General features: G+C 42.7%; 1 protein-coding gene across 1 annotated transcript in view; it reads right to left on the minus strand.

Moving 5' to 3' along the window:
- The window catches only part of slc4a8 (solute carrier family 4 member 8), an 84,653-nt gene extending 77,084 nt beyond the window's left edge, over window positions 1–7,569 (minus strand). The window contains exon 1 of the mRNA XM_033015545.1: window positions 7,270–7,569. Coding sequence (XP_032871436.1) covers window positions 7,270–7,350 — 81 coding nt within the window. The 5' untranslated portion in view covers window positions 7,351–7,569. The remainder of the gene's footprint in view (window positions 1–7,269) is intronic.
- Between the last annotated feature and the right edge of the window lie 8,656 nt (window positions 7,570–16,225).

The raw sequence follows: 16,225 nt of genomic DNA on the forward strand, positions 1-16,225 counted from the left end.
ACATACAATGCAAGAATCCAAATTCCTTCATCTTTGCTGTAAAATCACTCAGATACTACACCTTCTGACATTTTGCATCAGGACAGTACCATCAAGGTCAAAACGCAAAAGGGATTGCTGCACTTTGCTCCATTCATTGTTGTAGCATCATGGTCACACACAGATATAGTTATGGGCCTGTCCCACTTAGGCGACTTTTTAGGCGACTGCAGAAGACTATGCGGTCACCACATGATCGCCACAAGTTCACGGGTGGTTGCCGGGTAGTCGCATTCATGGTCGTGAGGAGTTCCTGCATTCTGGGAACTATCGAGGCCTCATTATGGTCGCCGCAAATTTTTCAACATGTTCAAAGATTAGCGGCGACCAGAATGAAGCCGTCATGGATAGTAGCGAGAATTGTCGTGCCGTAGGTTGGTCGCCAGGAGGTCCTAGTGGGTTGCCAGGAGGTCGAAGGTTCTTGTAGGTTATAGCCGGTGCTGACCGGTGAATTTCATTGGCTCGTTGGGAAAAAAACGTAAGCAGTAGTTTTCAGAACCAAGGTAACGTTAAATGTCCGCCGAGCTTCACAGCCATGTATCTCTGGCTTCTTAAAAGTTGTCTCCACTCCTTCTCCCCCCCCTCTTTAAAAGACTTACCTTACGCTGTAATTAAGACGGCTAAAGCAGTGCAGTGTGTGTGTGTGTGTGTGTGTGTGTCCGTGGGACAGTCCCATTAGTTTCCAAATATAATAGCACTGAACCAATCTATTTGAATGGATTGCAAAGGCAGTTCAGCTCCCACTTCAGTGAGTGGGTAAAGGTCAGGCACATTGAATTTAAGTTTAGGTTTATTATTGTCACATGTACAGAGGTACAGTGAAAAGCTTTGTGTGCTATCCAATCAAATCAGATAAATACAATCAAGCCAAACTCAAGTACAATAGGTGGAGCGAAGGAAAGGATACAGCATTGTCGCACATCAGTTCCATAGACAAACTCCAATGTCTGTAATAGACTGTACCTTAGCTTATGGAAGTACCGTTCAGAAGCCTGACGAGAGGGGAAGGAGCTGTTCCCAAGTCTGGTGTTGCACACTTTCAAGCTTCTGTACCTTCTGCCCAACAGAAATGGAGAAAAGGAATGACTGGGCTGGGAAGGGTTTTTGATTATGTTGGCTGGTTTTCCAAGGCAGCATGAGGTGTCGATGGAGATGGAGTTGATGGTGGAGAGTCTGGTCTGTGCGATGGACTGGGCTACATCTACAGCTCTCTGCAATTTCTTGCAGTCTTGAGCAGAACTTGTTTCCAAACCAAGCTATGATACAATCAGACAGTATGCTTTCTGTGCTGCATCTGTGGAAGTTTGTAAGTGCCATTAGAGACGTGGCCAATGACAAAGTAGGAGCATTGGTGTGCTTAGGTGTACGTGTGTTATTCTCATGTGTACTGAGGTACAGTTAAATTAAAATTGCAGTTCCACAACAACTGAAGACAGTTCTACAAGTGAAAATAGTAACAGAGAAAGTGTTCTTTATTGCAACCCATGTTAACTTGTCATGCACATGCAATAAAACTGAATTGTGATAAAATGGGTATCCTCGCACAGCTCTAGGAAGAGAGAATGTTCTTCAAATTTCACCAGTGAAGTGTCCTTCCTTACAGCCAGCTCAAGAAATAGCATTTTCTCAACAATTGGGGAGGCCGATAGCGGAATAAACGCATGCTACAATGCTGGAGGGCTTTGTGGATTCTACCCCGGGTGGGGAGTGATGAGGGTAATGTAGATAAATCACAAGAGGATTCCAAATTCTGAACAGCACATCTGGCAGTCTTTCTGTACAAAGGCCACTTATGAAACCGCTCGGGAGGTAGCTAAATACCTCTTCCAGAAAATGCTGAAGATGCACGAGCCAAAGATTGAAGATTCCCACACTTCACTATCTTCTGCCCAACAGAGAGAGCGGAAAAGAGGGAATGACCAGGGTGAAAAAGGTCCTTGATTATGTTGACTGCTTTCCCCGAGGCAGCATGACGGGTAGATGGGGTCGACGGTGGGAAGTCTGAAGTGTGATGGACTGGGTTACAACTCTCTGCAATTTCTTGCAGTCTTGGGCAAAGTTGTTCCCAACCCAAAATCTGTAGAAGTTGGAGACATGCCGAACTTCCTTAGTTTCCCAAGGATGTAGAAACATTGGTGTGCTTTGTTGGCTTAGCTTCGATGCTGTTGTGAATCATGTGGATCACGTCAAAGTCGCAAGTGAATTATGGTGCCATTCTCACTAGTAGAACTCTGTCTCCCTCGACTGCATTTCATAACCAAGTTACCAACTTTCAAAATCAAAAACTTTTATTTCAGGATTTCCAGAATCTGCAAAGTGCTGGAGATTCTCAACTGGTCAGGCAGCATCTGTTGAAAGAGAAACAAAATTAACATTTCAGATCAAAGATTTGAAGCACAGGGTCTTTGAACTGAAAGGTTAACAATCAGCCAGAGGTGGCAAGACATTTATCCAGTGTTGCATAGCATCTGCTATAAAATTGGAATCAGTGTAGGAATTGAAATAACCTTTTCATTAATTATTGTTTCTACTTCCTTTATACATTTAAGTTTATTATTAAAAATCAGGGAAATTAAATTAAATTTCTTTATTTATATAGCACATTTTTAGTCAACTTGCATTGACCCCAAAGTGCTTCACATAATTACATTCACACACACAGGCAAAGGTGGGTGAAGTGTCTTGCCCAAGGACACACACAGGCAAAGGTGGGTGAAGTGTCTTGCCCAAGGACACAACGACAGTATGCACTCCAAGCGGGATTCGAACCAGCTACCTTCCGGTTGCCAGCCGAACACTTAGCCCATTGTGCCATCTGTCGTCCCAGATAAGCCATCCTTATCTTCATTCTGTATACTCAAGATTGTATTGAGTGTTTATTTAGATATATTTGGGAGATTGATGCATCCACTTCTCACATCAGAGATCTAACATTATATGAGTACAATCTTGTCTTTGTTTTCAAAATGTTCTAAGTTTTACCCAATATATTGCAGCACAGTGGCACAGCTGCTGCCTCACAGTGCCAGAGACCCAGGTTCGATCCTGACTTTGGGTGTTATCTGCGTGGAGTTTGCACGTTCTCCCTGTGACCACGTGGGTTTCCTCCAGGTGTTCTGGTTCCCTCTCACATCCCAAAGATGTGCAGGTCCTTGGGTTAATTAGCCTCTAAATTGCCTCTGACTTTACGCAAGGCATCTCCCTCAATCATGCTCAAGACTTTAGATTCTACCCACCCATCCATGCTCTACTTGCATGAGATTAAAGCACAGAACACAAGTGAATGAAAGGGAACTAGAAAAAATGACAGATAGCCAGAGGTTCCACTCCAGCCATTTCACAATTGACAGCTGCAGCGGTCATCTCACTACTTTAGTATAGACTTCACATATTTGGTTTTCACACATAACCTCGCAGCTGACGATAGAATTAAACATGAAACAGTCACACCATGCACAACATTCATGTTTCACTCATTTCCTCTCTGGAGAATCTGTCCAACCTACCGAGCATTTCCAAAATGATCTATTTTAATTCATTTATGTCAACAAGTTTGGAAGTAATCTTGATATCATGATTAATTACGCACATTTTTACAATTCTAATTTACAGTTTACAAATGTTTCACAGGCCATCCTTGCATCCTTCAGAAAGGGTGTCTGGAAGAATAATGGCAACACCTCAATCATTTTAGATACTCACTATGGTGGGACCAGCAAGCAGATACAATTATTATAGTATCATGCCTGGGACAAGCTAAGGAAGCTTCTTGCATTTGTTTGCAGGACAGTTTAATTTTATTGTTTCATGGACTGTGGGTGTTGTTGACAAAATCAGCAGTTTTCATAAGGTCATAAGGAATAGGAGTACAATTAGGCCATTCGGCCCATCAAGTCTACTCCACCATTCAATCATGGCTGATCTATCTCTCCCACCTAACCCCATTTGCCTGCCTTCTCCCCATAACCACTGACACCTGTACTAATCAAAAATCTATCTATCTCTGCCTTAAAAATATCCACTGACTTGGCCTCTACAGCCTTCTATGGTAAAGAATTCCACAGATTCTCCACCCTCCGACTAAATAAATTTCTCCTAATCACCTTCCTAAAAGAATGTCCTTTAATTCTGAGGCTTTGACCTCTAGTTCTAGACTCTCCCACTAATGGAAACATCCTCTCCACATCCACTCTATCTTAAGGGCCTGTCCCACTTGGCGATTTTTTCGGCCACTGCCGGCATCACATCAGGGTGGCCAAAAGATTTTGAACATTTCAAAATCCAGCAGCGACAAAAAATGTTGCGACACTTGAAAAAATACTGCGCGCCAATACGTGATCACGCCACGTCACCGCCGCATCACGCCGTCAGTCAATGATGCCAGCAGTCGCTGAAAAAATCACCAAGTGGGACAGGCCCTTAAGCCTTTCACTATTCTGTATGTTTCAATGAGGTCCCCCTTCATTCTTCTAAACTCCAGCGAGTACAAGCCCAGTGCCGACAAACACTCATCATAGGTTAATCTACTCATTCCTGGGATCATTCTTGTAAACCTCCTCCTGATCCTCTCCAGAGCCAGCACATACATCCTCAGATATAGTTATTCCCGATCACTAATGAAAGCGTGTGCTACTTTATGCTTTAAGGCACTCAACAGCTTAACAAAAGTTCAGTTTTCACTTTTCCCCGAAACTTAATGAATGCATTGGCATGCAAGATGTCAGACGTGATATTTGACTGTGATTAGTTAGCCTATGTTAGCTGGGATAATATAATTAGTTTGTGTCTAAGTAATGGTATACAGTGGGAAGTGTGTGAGAACCTACATGCAGAGCGAGGATTGGCTGTGATGCCTCATGTACAGTCCGTCAGCTCACTGATGCTCACAAGGATTTTTTTTCCCGAAACAAGAGATCAGCTCATTTCTACAAAGCAACACAAGAAAGATAGGGTGCAGATCAACCAACAATGTGAATGGATTCTCCTTTCATATTCTGTATACTGACCTTCCATACTTTGCACCATAATGAACTGGTTAAGCAAAATGAGAGTTATACAGCTCGGAAACAGGTTCTGCAGCCCGACCCGTCCCTGCCGACCAGACATGGCCTGTACAGTTGAGTATCTGGTCAGTTTTTGACAAAAATAATCAATATACAGGATGGATGAAAATGCAGAGGCCAAAATCCTGGAATAATTTAAGAACCAATTAGAAGCCGCAATGGGATTATTTCCTCACATATCTTGCAAAATGAGCAGCAAGAACAAAATGAGGATTGCAGAACTTTTATCGCAGACAGTTTTAATTTAAGGTCTTATAGAAGCAGAGGCAAGGGTGCATAAAAGAAAAGATAGTCCAATTTCAGCATTTGAGGAGGTGAGTACAAACATTTAATGAATAATTTAGGTGAAAATTTCATTGTTTTGCAGCAAATACACACAAAAATGAGGAACAAAATAAATCAAAACATGTCACGATTTCGAAGCTGAAAACAAAGTCATTGTGTGATGATTGCCTTCTGCAGGAAAAGTATTTTTCTTCATCCACAAGGCAGGTAAAGGTAAGAAGCCTCCCTTACAGAAGCAGTGAACATTAACCTCCTTTATTTGGCAGGACAAATGAAGAATATGATAGTCAACAACAAAATGAACAGAGAAGGTGAATTGGCGCATTTAGGTGCAGTAAAACATCTTTGGTTTTCACTTTTTATAACTTACCACAAATCTTCTGTAAAATCACCCCTCATCCTCCTGCGCTCCAAAGAATAGAGTCCCAGCCTACTCAACGTCTCCCTAAAGCTCAGACCCTCTCATCCTGGCAACATTATAGTCTTAGATGGACACAAAAACCGGAGCAACTCAGCAGGACAGGCAGCATCTCTGGAGAGAAGGAATGGGTGACATTTCGGGTCGAGACTGAAGGATCTCTACCCGAAATGTCACCCATTCCTTCTCTCCAGAGATGTTGCCTGCCCCGCTGAGTTACTCCAGCTTTTTGTGTCTATCTTTGGTTTAAACCAGCATCTGCAGTTCCTTCTTAAACATTATAGTCTTTATAGTCTCACAATATAGCCAACAGGAAGAAAAATAGACAACCGTGAAAATCTTGAGAATGTCAAGAACCAGCATGGTGAACATCCAAAAGACAATTAGAAAAAGTACCTGGGGCGTGTTAACAGTGGAATGGAGTAAATTGAATGTCACTTACTGCATTTTGGCTAACGGTAGCAAGGCATAACTACAGCTTCTGGTGTAATGTTCCAATGTAAATAGAGTTTTGTATCTGGGCAGGGAAAAATAGTTGACGAACCAATTACCAATCAAAACAGCACTACCTCACTTTTCCATCAGCTCAGTGTTTGCATTTGCAGTATTCTGCAATGAGGCCACATCTGAAGCTCCCAATGATGCAGTACCTTTAAGAGGTTATACAAACCATCTTACACAGCATACAGAGCTCCTAGTGCACAATATACAGTGAGCATTCAAAACATTGAAACACAGGTAGAAATAGCCAAACATGACACACGTACAATCAATAGCAGTATGTAGCATACTCCTACAATCCAAGCAGTGAGAGGCAGAGTTCTGACTCCACCAGGTGAAATACATTTCAAGACAAAAACAAAACAGCAACGATCAGGGCTAAGATACTGAACGGCACTCTTCGATAAAACTTTATTATAATATTCATGTCGCAGCAAAACAAATCAATCACAAAACCACCTGTCATAAAATCTAACAGGCTGACATATTTGACATGTTCTTGGCCCAGAATTCATTTTCAGCGCCCTCAAGGTTAATCTGTAATGTAGTCATTATGAAACGACTCCTTCCCCACCCCCTTATCGTTTTTTCCTCACCACCCCCAACCCCTTCTCCCTCCCGCTCCCTCTTTCAATGTACTAGTCCGAGCCGTTATATCCGAAACGTATTCAGCAGCAGCCGGCACTCAGGAAGGCAGAACATGCACGCAGCACACATGACAAAAATATTAAATGGCACTGCCGCATTGACTGGGACAATACATATTACCTTCACAGTGAGGAGTTTAAGACAATGTTTAAGACAACAATGGATCAAAAATTAAGCGGCGGGGCGCTCATCACTTGAAATGAGTCAGGTACCTCCCATCCCATTTAAATGCAAACGCTATGTGTTGGAGCGAGATTCCAGGGTCCTGTCACACATAACATTTACACATACGACGCACTTCAGAGGTCACAGTACCTGATAACTCAGAGTACATTCAGATTCTTGGCTCCCTGCCGGCATCGTTGATTCGGACAGAAAAGCTCCGTTCTTTTTCATTTAAATAAAAACCTTCGCTGTTATATAGTCGAAGCCGAAAGGTGTCCGATGGACGCACAGCAGTGGATGAGGGGGGGTGGCGCGTGCTCAGTCCGGCGCCAGAACACAGCGTGCTCGGCAGGTCCTCACACCGGCGGCAACGGCGGCAACGGCGGCAGCAACAACAGTTGCAGTTACAATTACAGCAACAACGGCGGCTGCAGAAATTGCAGCAACTCAAGCGGCGGCGCTGACAGCACCATCCTTATATCTCCCTTCTGAGTGGGGTAGACCGCCTCGGAGCCGACGAATCAGGATGTTTCGTCCTTTGATATATGCACAGTGGAGGACCGGTGGAGGAGAGCAATTCAGGAATGAACACAAACAATATCGATATGGAGATTAAAAAAAGATGCAGCGATTGTCATGTTTATTTATAAACTCCACACAACAGACGTTCACAATGGCCTGCTTCTTATTTAGATAGATGAGACACAAAAAGCTGGAGTAACTCAGCGGGACAGGCAGCATCTCTGGAGAGAAGGAATGGGTGACGTTTTGGGTCGAGACCCTTCTTCAGACTGAGAGTCAGGGGAGAGGGAGAGTAGAGATATGGGAGGGTAAGGTGTGAAAACGACAGATTAAGTTATTTAGATAGATAAGTTATTTATTTTGAAACTTTGTATGCATTTTATCAGGATCTGAATCAGGCCAGCATTTATTGACCATCTCTAATTGCACCTGAGAAGAGGGGGTTCTTGAACCATTGCTGTCACTGTGGTGGAGGTGCTCCCACAGTGTTGTTGGGGAGGGCGTTCCAGAATTTAGACCCAGTAATAATGAAGGACAACATATTTCCAGGAAACAGGCAAGAATATGGCAAACAGATTTCAATGGTGAATAACAGCGGTCATCCACTGCAGATCGTGGAAGGAAAGAAAGGAGAAGGGTAGTGAAGACGGCATTGCCTTCAAAGGCTGAGACATTGAGGATGTCGGAAGACGGGTCCTTGAGGAAAGATGGTTGAAAGATCAATATTGATGGACTGAATGGCCTGTAGCATCTAATGCTCTAAAAGTAACATCTAATGCTCTGCAATAATAACATTATTAACTGAAAATAATACTTGCAACTGTTACATCATGGGATATATTCTACCAATTTTACAGAGCTGAATCTGTATACGATAGCAGATCTCTGTAAATGTCTAAAGCTCTAACAAACATTTCTACGCTCTGCGAATGCCATAAAAAAAATCTTCAGTAAACAATCCCCACACAATCACTTTACCACCAATGACGAGGAGACTTAAAATAACCAATTAAAACAAACCCTTTCAGGTATAGCCACGATCATGACAATTTGATCCGACTATTTTGAAAGACGTCACAATGTTGACACATTCACGCGACCTCATGCACGTTAAATTGGCCATCCATCTAATTGTGCTTCAGTGATGATGCTGGTGCAGGAGGGATGATATGTGCATCCAGACTGTTGCAAGTCACAAATGGGTAGTGTGCAGGTGATAAGTTGACAGGGGCTTTGGAAAGAGAGGAATTATGGTGGGGAGCACAGGGAGGAAGCAACAGTGAAACCAATGCATTTTCATTATGAAATCTCTCAAAGTGTTTTACCCAAAGAATGAATTCTTTTTCTTTGGGAATGACTGTTAATTTTGGCCAAATATCATCCCTCCGACACCAGCATCATCACTGAAGTTTGTTTATCTTAATGAAAGTGCAGACATTGGAATAAAGCAATCTCCCTGGGTCTTTAAACTATCTTACTGTCGATGATGCTCAACTTAATGAACTGAGAAAAATACATCTCTGAGTTACTTTAAGAAGAATTATGATTGCAATAATTTAAGAAAGTGCAAAATACCATTTGCAGTAAATGTTAAATAGTTTAGGATAGAAAATGGCAGGTAGGCACAGTAACATTTGCCGATTACCTTTGGGAAAATAATGTGCTTGAGTTTTAATAAATCTCTTTTGTAGAAAATATCAAACTTCCGAACAAACTTCTTAAGTAGACAAAAATGCTGGAGAAACTCAGCGGGTGCAGCAGCATCTATGGAGCGAAGGAAATAGGCAATGTTTCGGGCCGGAACCCTTCTTCAAAAACCCTTCTTTAAACTTCTGAACAGGTGCAGTTGCAGATACACTGTCAAAGTCCAACCTCAGACACAAGGGGTAGGGTGTGGAGGGTGGCTGCATTTCTTCTGGGCCTAATTGCAAGACCAGAGGAATTGCATAGAAACCGGTAAAAGGACAGCTCAAGTCTGCTGCTGTCAAGATCTCCTTCTAATCAATGACTGGACTAGCTTTTCTCGCCTCCAGCTCTTCAACTCTCCCCCCTCAGCTCAATCGTGAATTCAACAATTTAAGATAACCAGACTCCCCCGTTTGTGTCAGAAGCGGCCTGTTCTAATGTAACGTCATCCACCTGTAACATTAACTCAGCCATTCTCTCTCTACGGATGCTGCCTGGTCTGCTAGGTATTTCCAGCATTCTCTTGTTCCAGATTTGCAGCTGCTGTTGGGTTCTGCCTCCCACAGCTCCTGCACCTTTTGTATTTTATTCTCCCTGATCTCATTCATCTACTGACTGCACGGCTCCAGAGGCATTTGTCAATTGGACAACCCTGGCCTTCACCCTATCACGGGCATTGCCACTGGTCTCTTCACCCTTCTCTACAACTTAAAACAACTTTCCCCACTCTGATGAAAGATCATTGACCTGAAATGTTAACTCTGTTTCTATCTCCACAGATGCTGCCTAAACCTGCTTAATATTTGGACACTGTTTTTATTGCAGATTCTTACCTTGAGTTTAGGAACTGAACAGTGAAATTTGTGGGTGAGAGCTTTTATTTTATTTCTCAACAGCAAGAGAGCATTGGGGAACAATACCTCAACTGTTTTCACTACTGAAGCAGAAAGGCTAGCTGGACATTAAATTTAGTAAATTAACAGACAGATCCTATATATTTCAAAGCAAGTCCAGAGGTAAGATCATTACTTTGAATGTCTAGCCACATTAGATTAAATTAAATTAACATCTGTTTTTCAGTACCTAATGCAGTTTACAGATTTCACTTGATAATACAAATGACGTCAAGATTTAATCAATAAAATAATTACTTTTCTTTATCAATGAATCCTGGAAAAACCCAATTTTCATTATAATGTGCTTGAAGATCAAACAGTGATCAGATCGTCGTGTTGCATTCCATAACTTGCGTGCAATGTATAGTAACTGCTGCAAAAATGATGTGTGGCTTCCACTGGTTCTTTTCTTTCCCCCTCACCTCCCCCTCCCGTCAACCATCTTCCCTACCCTATAAACAAAGGTTTGCCAAACAATTTTCATGTAAACAATGACATCAGTTATGGCACTACACCATACTGGAAAGAAGATTGCCAGGCAGAGGTAGGTAATAGCACTACATCACACCATAATGGATGGCACTGTGCCACATGTAATAAATCAAAACCACGCCACAATTGACAGCGCAATGCCACAATGGATGGCACGATACTACACTGCAAAATATATAAGAGTCACATTGTAGATTACCAGTAAATGACAATTGAAAAGATGTACAGATAATTACTGTAAGTCTGAATACCAGATACAGAGCTATGTTATATAGAGTTCTCATATTAAGCACTTCCAGGCAATTTCATGCCCACATGGAATCTCAGCATAAATCCCTAACCAGAAGAAAAAATAATAAGAGGAAGCGTATATAAGGATCAGGAAGATGACATCACAGGACCTTTGAGGAATATAAAGAAAGAACTGAAGCAGGAAATTAGGAAGGCCAGAAGGGACCAAGAATTGTCATTGGAAAGTCAGATGAAAGAGAATCTCAATGTATTTCATACATACATTAAAAACTAGAAGATAGCTAGGGCCACTTATGGATCAAGAAGGAAATTTATGCGTAGAGTCAAAGGATGTAGGTGACGTACTAAACAAGCATTTTGCATCAGTATTCACCAAGGAGATGGACATGGAAGATAGTGAGATCAGTGTATGTATGTATTCCCTATTCCTTTAACATTCAACTAAATCTAATTTTGAATAATGTCTGTCAACCACTGTGAACTCCACAACTCTCGGAGTGAAGATCCTGTTGTCTGGTTGACGTCTTACATTTAATTCTGCATCCAAGACCACTTGTTCCTCACCTCTGAAGTACTGGATACAAGCTGCCTCTGTCTACTCTAAACCAACATTTCAGGATTTTAAATCATAGCGTTGTTATTGTAAAAAGTGCAAAACTTTGTCTTTTCTCAAATATGTATTTCTGGTAAAATCCTTCTGAATCTATATTAAACCTTCTTGAAAGCCTGCCTATCCTTCCTATGTTGTGCATCCCACAAAAGCGCACAGTACCACAGGGTAGCACAGTGGCGTAGCATGTAGAGCCGCTGCCTCAGAGACCAGGGTTCAATCATGACATCGTGGGTATGGACTTTGTATGTTCTCCTGTGACTGCTAGGGTTTCCTCCAGGAACTCCGGTTTCTTTCCACATCCCAAAGACGTGCAGGTTTGTAGATTAATTGGACACTATAAATTGCCCATAGTGTGTAAAGAATGGATGTAAAAGTGGGATAACACAGAACTTGAGTGAACAGGTGATTGATGATCTGTGGACTCGGTGGGCCGAAGGGCCTGTTTCCATGCTGTAACTGTCGATCACTCAATCAAAACTGAGGCGTTTGTAACGGTCTGATGTTTTGTCTTCCTTCAGTCTAATTTATCGAATTGGCCAGAGTACCATATATTCTGACTACTTCTCCTGGAGTGTGATTCGTACCACATTTGGCCTCTGAGTTGTATGTGCATTGGCTGAGCCTCTCCCACAGATTCAGCTCTGCCCTACGCAGTCTGGCATCACCTGCAGATCTATTCCGTTTACACTGAGCTTCAGTAAAATGAAATGTTCCCAGAAACTGGAAACAGTCCAACAACGTTAACAATGTATAAATAAAACATTCATGAATATAATGAATTTACATTATATGCCCATTGATTGTAAAGTGCATTGGGACTTCACAGAGATGTAATGAGACATTTATGAAAATGTAAGATTTTGTTTTAAATAAGCTGGGAAAGCTGCATAAATAAAGACAGAGACCTTTCAGAAATTTCTGATATAATTGGAGACAGAGGCAACGGTTTTATTCTTTCCAGTGGAGCGATTGCAACCGGTGACAGCTCGCAGCACAAGAACAAGGACAAGTGAAGGGCAGCACTGAAATTATCTCTTCATTTCCATCCACCAGATGGGGCACAGCTCCGTTTATTTACAGCTCTGAAAACACTGCACCGCATCTCTCAAGTCTTTAAGCAAAAAAACAGAAATGCAGGCTAATTAAACGGCCTCTCCGCACCCGACTTAAGTGTTTAAAAATACCTTTTTACAAAACTAAATCATACCCAGGATATGGGGTTTAAGAAGGAACTGCAGATGCTGGAAAATCGAAGGTACACAAAAATGCTGAAGAAACTCAGCGGGTGCAGAAGCATCTATGGAGCGAAGGAGATAGGCAACGTTTCGGGCCGAAACCCTTCTTCAGACTGATAGGGGGTGGCAACATTACGGGCCAAAACCCTTCTTCAGTCTGATAGGGGGTGGCAACGTTACGGGCCAAAACTCTGCATCCTGGTGGCATGAAATCAACTCCCCCTCCCATTCCCCATCCGACCTCTCTGTCTTCGGCCTCCTCCACGGCCAGAGTGAGCAACACAGGAAATTGGAGGAACAGCACCTAATATTCCGCTTGGGGAGTCTGCATCCTGGTGGCATGAACATTGAATTCTCACAATTCTGTTAACCCTTGCTGTTCCCTCCCCTTCCTACCTCTCCCTCAGCCCTCGGGCTCCTCCTCCTCCTTTTTCCTTTCTTCTCCCCACCTCCCCCCACCCCCTATCAGTCTGAAGAAGGGTTTCAGCATGAAACGTTGCCAATCTATATGGGTATATGGGTATCACTGGCAAGGCAAATATTTATCAACCATCCCTAACTGTCCCTGAGAAGGTGGAGGTCAGCTGACTTCTTCCACCACTGCAGCCCTTCCAGTCAATGCTGTTGGGGGAGGGGGTAGTTCCAGGATTCAGAGCCAGTGATGATGAAGGACGGGCGACCTGTTTCTAACTCGGGAAAGGGGGCGTCTTAGAGGGGAGCCTGCAGGAATGGTTTTCCCATGCACCAGTTGCCCTTGTCCCATGAGGTGGTAAAGGTCATGTATTTGGGAGGTGATGTTCTACATTTCACTCCATGTACAGCACAAAAACTGGCTCTTTGGCCCATCATGGCCACGCTAGCCATTGAGTACTCATCTATACTAAGCATATTTTGCAGCCATGGACCCATGCATTAACATCTTGGCAATCCAAGTCCCAATCTGGCTACTTCTTAAGAGTCATGAGAGTCTCTGTCTCCACCATTTCCTCAAGCAGCGTGTTCCAGATACTAATCACACTCCAGATGAAAATATTCTCCCTCAGATTCCCTCTGCAGCTCCTACTGCTCACCCTAAACCTCTGCCCTCTGGTTTTAGATAATTCTGCGATGGTGAACGTTTCTTACTGTCTACTCTAGCCACGTCCCTCAAAATGGTGTATTCCTCAAGCAGGAACCCCTCCATCTCCTACACTGCATGAAAAAGCCCAGCCTAACCAGGCTCTCTTCATAACTGAAATGTTTGGCATGTCTATAATGACTCTTACAAACTTCTTCAGATGCGCCACAGAAAGCATACTGTTGGGATACATCACAGCTAGGTTTGGGATCAACTCTGCCCAAGACTGCAAGAAATTGCAGAGAGGTGTAGATGTAGCCCAGTCCATCACACAGACCACACTCCCCACCATTCATTCCATAGGCGGCACGTGGGGCAGCGGTAAAGTTACTTGTTCGATCCTGACTACGGGTACTATCTGTGTGGAGTTTGTACGTTCTTCCTGTGACCGCATGGGCTTTCTCCGGGGGCTCCGGTTTCCTCCCACATTCCTTAAACAATAGCATCAGTCTAACCTTGGCCTTTATAATCAAGTCTTTGACAATATCATGACTTTGTTACTTGAATGACTCACTGGAATAGCTTATAAATTCATTATATTTAAAAATATTTTAAGCTTACACGTTGAAGGCTTTCACTGTTTTTCAGTTATGCCCACTCTGATCAAGGAAAGGGCTCATGAATGACAAATAGCCAATTCCAGTACGCTTTGCTTTGAAACAAAATAAAATCCTCTTCTGCTTATATTTCTCAGTAATAACAGTATTTGTTGACGGCCCTTTTAAACCAGGCACTCACAGTTTGCATGATATGCAAGGATTCTACATCTGTCACTCTGCCTGAATCCCTGTGTAACTGACAGGATCTGGTTTAAAGCATTTTCTCTCAGTAAATACTGTTCCTACATAGCAATAAAAATGAGAAGTAGATTTTTTTGCTCTGTTTCAAAGCAACAATCTACTAGAGTTGGATACTGATCATTTGTGGGTACCTGACTTTATCAGCCTTGCATTAAAAATAAGCAGTTTCATACGTATAGTGCTCTTGAGAGATGACTCAGAAGCTAGAAGGTGTGATACCACTGGCAGAGTTTAACTGAATCCCAGTGTGAAGCCAGGCTCCCAAAGCAAAAGGAACACTGCGCTCCCTCTGAATCATGCAAAGAAATACATTTGAAATAAAATTGAAATGTCCTTTGAAGGCAGCAGAGAAGTTTTCACGTTGATGGAATAATGTGAAGCTTAAGCAGAGGGGCGGCATGGTGGCACAGCAGTAGAGTTGCTGCCTCACATCACCAGAGACCCTGGTTCGATCCTGACTACGGGTGCTGTCTGTCCAGAGTTTGTATGTTCTCCCCATGACCGCTTGCGTTTTCTCCGGGTGCTCTGGTTTCCTCCCACACTCCAAAGACGTACAGGTTTGTAGGTTAATTGGCTGGGTATAATTTTAAATCGTCCCAAATGTGTGTAGGATAGTGTTAATGTGCGGAGATCGCTGGTCGGCGTGGACTTGGTGGGCCGAAAGGCCTGTTTCCGTGCTGTATCTCTAAACTGAACTAAACTAAACTAAACAGAGGTCTCACCTTTCAGGTTAAATCGGTATATTACCACAAGTAACGTAGAAAGAGTCCAAAACAATATATTCCAATAAAAGAAAAGATGCATAGTTCCTCACAAACACTTCAATCCATCTGCAACTGTCCTCAGACCAAAAACATTCCCACAAAACATAGTTAGACGCTCTCTTGATCATACATGAGAGGGACGTACAAAAGCTAGGTGCAGTGTGTAAAATAGATAAAATAATTCATACCCTGCCATGTTTCCAGGATCTGCAGCAACGTTTGGGGAAAATCACATGCTCAGATTCCATCCTTTTGTCCGTGAAAGCTACACTTTAAAATTAAAAACAGGAATTGTTGGAAACAGCAGGTCAAGCAGCGTGTGTGGAGCGAGAAACAGTTATGTTTCAGGTGCAGAACTCTTTGCTAGAGCAGAACCAACCTACTGGGTGTTTCCAGCATTTTCTGTTTTTATTTCAGATTTCCAGCATTTTTTAAATTCTCAGCCTCAATTCAAAACCTTGGTATAACCTTGGTATAACAGCCCTGCAGTGTATTATTAAAGAGAAGACAGAAAATACAGTGCATTTTTAAGGACGCAGTTCATTTGACTTAAATAACTTCTAATGGCTCTTAGTTTATTTGAGTACTAGACTAAGTGGGACCCGTTGGGTCCCAGCATCACACTGGTCACCAACACAATATTCCACCTCTCCACCAATTCCAATATTGCTCGCCAGTGCGGGGGGCTGTCTACTGCGCTAGTATGGGTGTTGCGGGCTGAAGGTACTG

The sequence above is a fragment of the Amblyraja radiata genome, chromosome 46 (genome assembly GCF_010909765.2).
Source record: "Amblyraja radiata isolate CabotCenter1 chromosome 46, sAmbRad1.1.pri, whole genome shotgun sequence".
In the NCBI taxonomy this organism is placed as follows: Eukaryota; Metazoa; Chordata; class Chondrichthyes; order Rajiformes; family Rajidae; genus Amblyraja; species Amblyraja radiata.